This window comes from Apis dorsata, unplaced genomic scaffold, assembly GCF_000469605.1.
Source record: "Apis dorsata unplaced genomic scaffold, Apis dorsata 1.3 scaffold_486, whole genome shotgun sequence".
NCBI classification, from domain to species: Eukaryota; Metazoa; Arthropoda; class Insecta; order Hymenoptera; family Apidae; genus Apis; species Apis dorsata.
In genome coordinates, this window is record NW_006263721.1 from 907057 (window position 1) to 910651 (window position 3595).

A 3595-nucleotide genomic window follows, 5' to 3' on the forward strand; every position below is an offset into this window, starting at 1 on the left:
TCAAGATATCGCAGAAAACACAGAAAATTCCAAATGGATAATGCATAGAATCGGAAAATATATCGCGAAGAATACAATTTGTACCCGGTGAAAAATTTGTAGGACGGTAAGTATCTTCGAATATAAATAAAGATTTTTTTAAACTATTTTTTATTGATGAATTTATTAATAAAATAGTGCGCGAAACAAATAATTATGCAATAAAAAAGTTAGAAGAAAAAGTATTATTGCTCTACTTGTCCTGACAAACCGAAGATGCATCTTCATAAAATATCACATAAAACAACAATATAGATTTTAATATTCAATAAATTTTGTTATATGTAAAGATACATAAAATATTAAAATATAAAAGTTTTGCGTTAATTTGTGTGTGAAATCATTATAAATTAGCTGTAAGAAATTCCACCGAACGCACCGAACGTATCGAACGCGCGGGCCGAGTTTGGAGTTGCTGGTTCGACCGAGCAAAACAGACCTGGAGTGCAAAGAGTTAAAATATACCAACAACAGAATTATGAATTAATTTTTTTTTCTTAATAATTTCATAAATTGGATATTCATTTTTCATTCATACAATGATGACATGATTTTTTTTCTATTATTATTAAATTAATAATTTTCATTTTTTAAAAGAAGCATTTTGCAATTTTTTTTATGTTCATTTTATCAATATCATATTCTGTTTTGAGACCATTATTAAATAAAATAAAATATTGTTAATAATCTCTTAGAAAAATAATCTGAATAAATAAAAAATTTAAATCTATTTATTTTTTGATCGGGTATTATAATCAGATATTTAAATATACGATTAATAATCAATCTAAGAGAAATATTTTACTATTTAATTTTTTCAAAATGATTAACCGTTTGATAATCGTAGATATAGGCATTTTGCTATATCATGATAATATAATAAATAATATAATAAACATATATTTTTTCTAATATAAGCAGTACTTGCTTTAGAAATATATTTCATAAATAATAAACAATAATAATAATAATAATTTATAATTTAATAATAAACAAATTACATTAATAATTTATATTTATAAATATAACAAAGTAATTTGATTAAGATATATAATTTGAAGAGAAAGATATCAACGAAAAATAGTTTTTAATGAAATTCTTAATTAATTAATACAAGAATGTTTTAAAAATTAATATTTATAAATTTTTTTTTCTATAAAAAAAATTATATATATAAAAAACAAATAATTTAATTTTGAATCAAAAAATAAATATATATGATTCTAAACAAATAAAATAAATATTAAATTTATTTTTTTTTAATTAATATTTAAAACTTTTAGATATAATATAGTTTATAAATACATTTATAATTGTACCAGGATTTGAAAAAAATTTCTTGCTATTTTATAATTTTTTTTCTGGTTATTTTTGTCTTAATGAAAATTAAGCTTTAAATTGTATAAGAAGCAAAATGTTTTATAGACTAAATATTTTGTATTAGTATATAACATTTATTTTTCTGTTTAATAAAATAGAATTAAGATTAAATAAATTAATTTTAATAAAACTAATTTAAATCAATATTAAAAAAGAAGTATTAAAGGATAAAAATAATATAACTTAAAAAAAATAAAATTGAATTTATAAATTTAATAAAATAAAATAGATTAATTAAATATTAATATATAATCTATCATTTTTAAATATTAAATTTATCTCTGAAATAAGTAATTCTACTCAATATAGTTCAATACTTCTGATAGCAAATAATATATAAAAATAATATAATAAATTTTAAATGTGTTTTATATAAAATCCCATTATAGAATTTTGTAGCATTAAGAAATTATTTAATTAAAAATATTGAAAAAATAAATAATAAACAGATGAAAAAAATATAAGATTATTATGGATTTAACGTGGATGGACGTATTTAACTATATTGATTAAAATTTATTACCTATTTATTAACTATTTATTACTATATTTATTAACTATTATTTTGTATTTAAATTAGATTATAATTTATAACTATAAAGATGATCAATATTTACATTGTATTTATTTTTTATATAGGTGATACAAACTGTTTCACATACTGCAAGTCAACCACTTATTGTACAAACTATTCCATCTAGCACTGTTCAAAATTTTCAACCTGACGTATCCAGCACAGTACAAGATACAGTCTTTCGAGAAAGGAATGCAACATATTTTAATACAGTGCCAGCAACTTTGCAAAATTTCTTACCACCTAATTTATCATATAACTTTTATAATATTTCTAATGTTACATATAAAGAATGATTTAATATAACATAATATAATCATGTTACTCAAATCAATTTAAAGAAATACATGTATAAGTTTGTTTAATCAATAAGTAATAGATATTTCTTTCTAATTTTTAATTATTTAACATAATTTATACTTTATTTTAAAAATATAGAATTTCAAAGAATGTAAATAATTAAATAATTTATTTAAAAATAAGAATAAGAAATAATTGTTTTATAAAAATTGTATATTTTTATTAATGAATAATCGCAAAGAAAAAATATTTTTCAATATTTATATATAATATTTATCAATATTTTATTGATAATATATTTCGGAAATGTTAAAATAAGAATGATGATAAAGAAGTTTTCTTTTTTATAACTTGAGTTGCTTAAGCTATATACAAATAATATCTTACAAAATCTATTTCGCAAATTATATAAGATGTTAATATTCAAGATAATTTTGATTCAATTCTAAAGGTCAAAAATTGATATATCGTTTTAGAGTTATTTATTAAATTTTAAGCAATTGAAGTTTCACTAAACAAAACAGAAATCGTTCTATCCTAATTATTCTGCCTTTATTCCTGCTTCATCTAATTTATTTAAACTTGTTTATAACTTAATACATATATTTTAATCGATATTTTTATATTCCAACTTTTATGTTTGTTTAACCTCTAGAATCATTAAAAATATGTCACGAATTAACATTTTATATATTTATAGATGATTAGCTTGAAAAAAATCATTTATATGGTATTATATAGACATATATAGACAAAATAATGATGGAATTTTTACTATTTTTACTAAAAAATAATGTATAAATATTCACAAAATGCAATTTATTCATTTTTAAGTTTAAAATATATATTTTATTTTATATATTAATCTTTATTAATTATATATTTTTTTTATTTCTATTTTAAATAATGCTCATAACATATTCTTTTTGTATAAAATTGTAATTTTGAAAAAAATTAATTTTAATTTTTAGATATTGATAATATTTAATCTGTAATTTTTATCTTATAATTTATTTTAATTAAAAATAATAATAAACAATAATAAGAATAATACATAGATATTTTTAAAAATGTTTATTTATAATTATTAATTGCAAAAAATGTAGTTTTTATAAATTTTTTTTATGTAAGAATAAAGTAGATTATAACGCTTTAACAATATTTTTGTCGTTTTTTATGATTTTTTATATATGTTTACATTTATTATTATTAATAACAATTTACAATTATTATTATTAATTATTTAAAAATTATTCATAAGCAAATACGTAATTTCATTTACATATTATTTAGTATCTTTTC

At 17.4% G+C, this 3595-nt stretch overlaps 1 protein-coding gene across 2 annotated transcripts in view; it reads left to right on the plus strand.

The window, feature by feature from the left end:
- LOC102674582 (zinc finger protein 2 homolog) overlaps window positions 1-2393 on the plus strand; it is a 14652-nt gene extending 12259 nt beyond the window's left edge. Inside the window, exon 9 of one of the 2 annotated variants that reach the window (XR_422430.2) lies at window positions 2059-2384. Coding sequence is in view for 1 of the 2 variants with exons in the window: in XM_006620172.1 (XP_006620235.1) it covers window positions 2059-2289 (231 nt within the window). In the remaining variant the exon portion in view is untranslated. Of the gene's footprint in view, window positions 1-2058 lie in introns of both variants that reach the window. The other variant, XM_006620172.1, reaches the window with a different exon arrangement.
- Window positions 2394-3595: the final 1202 nt, after the last annotated feature.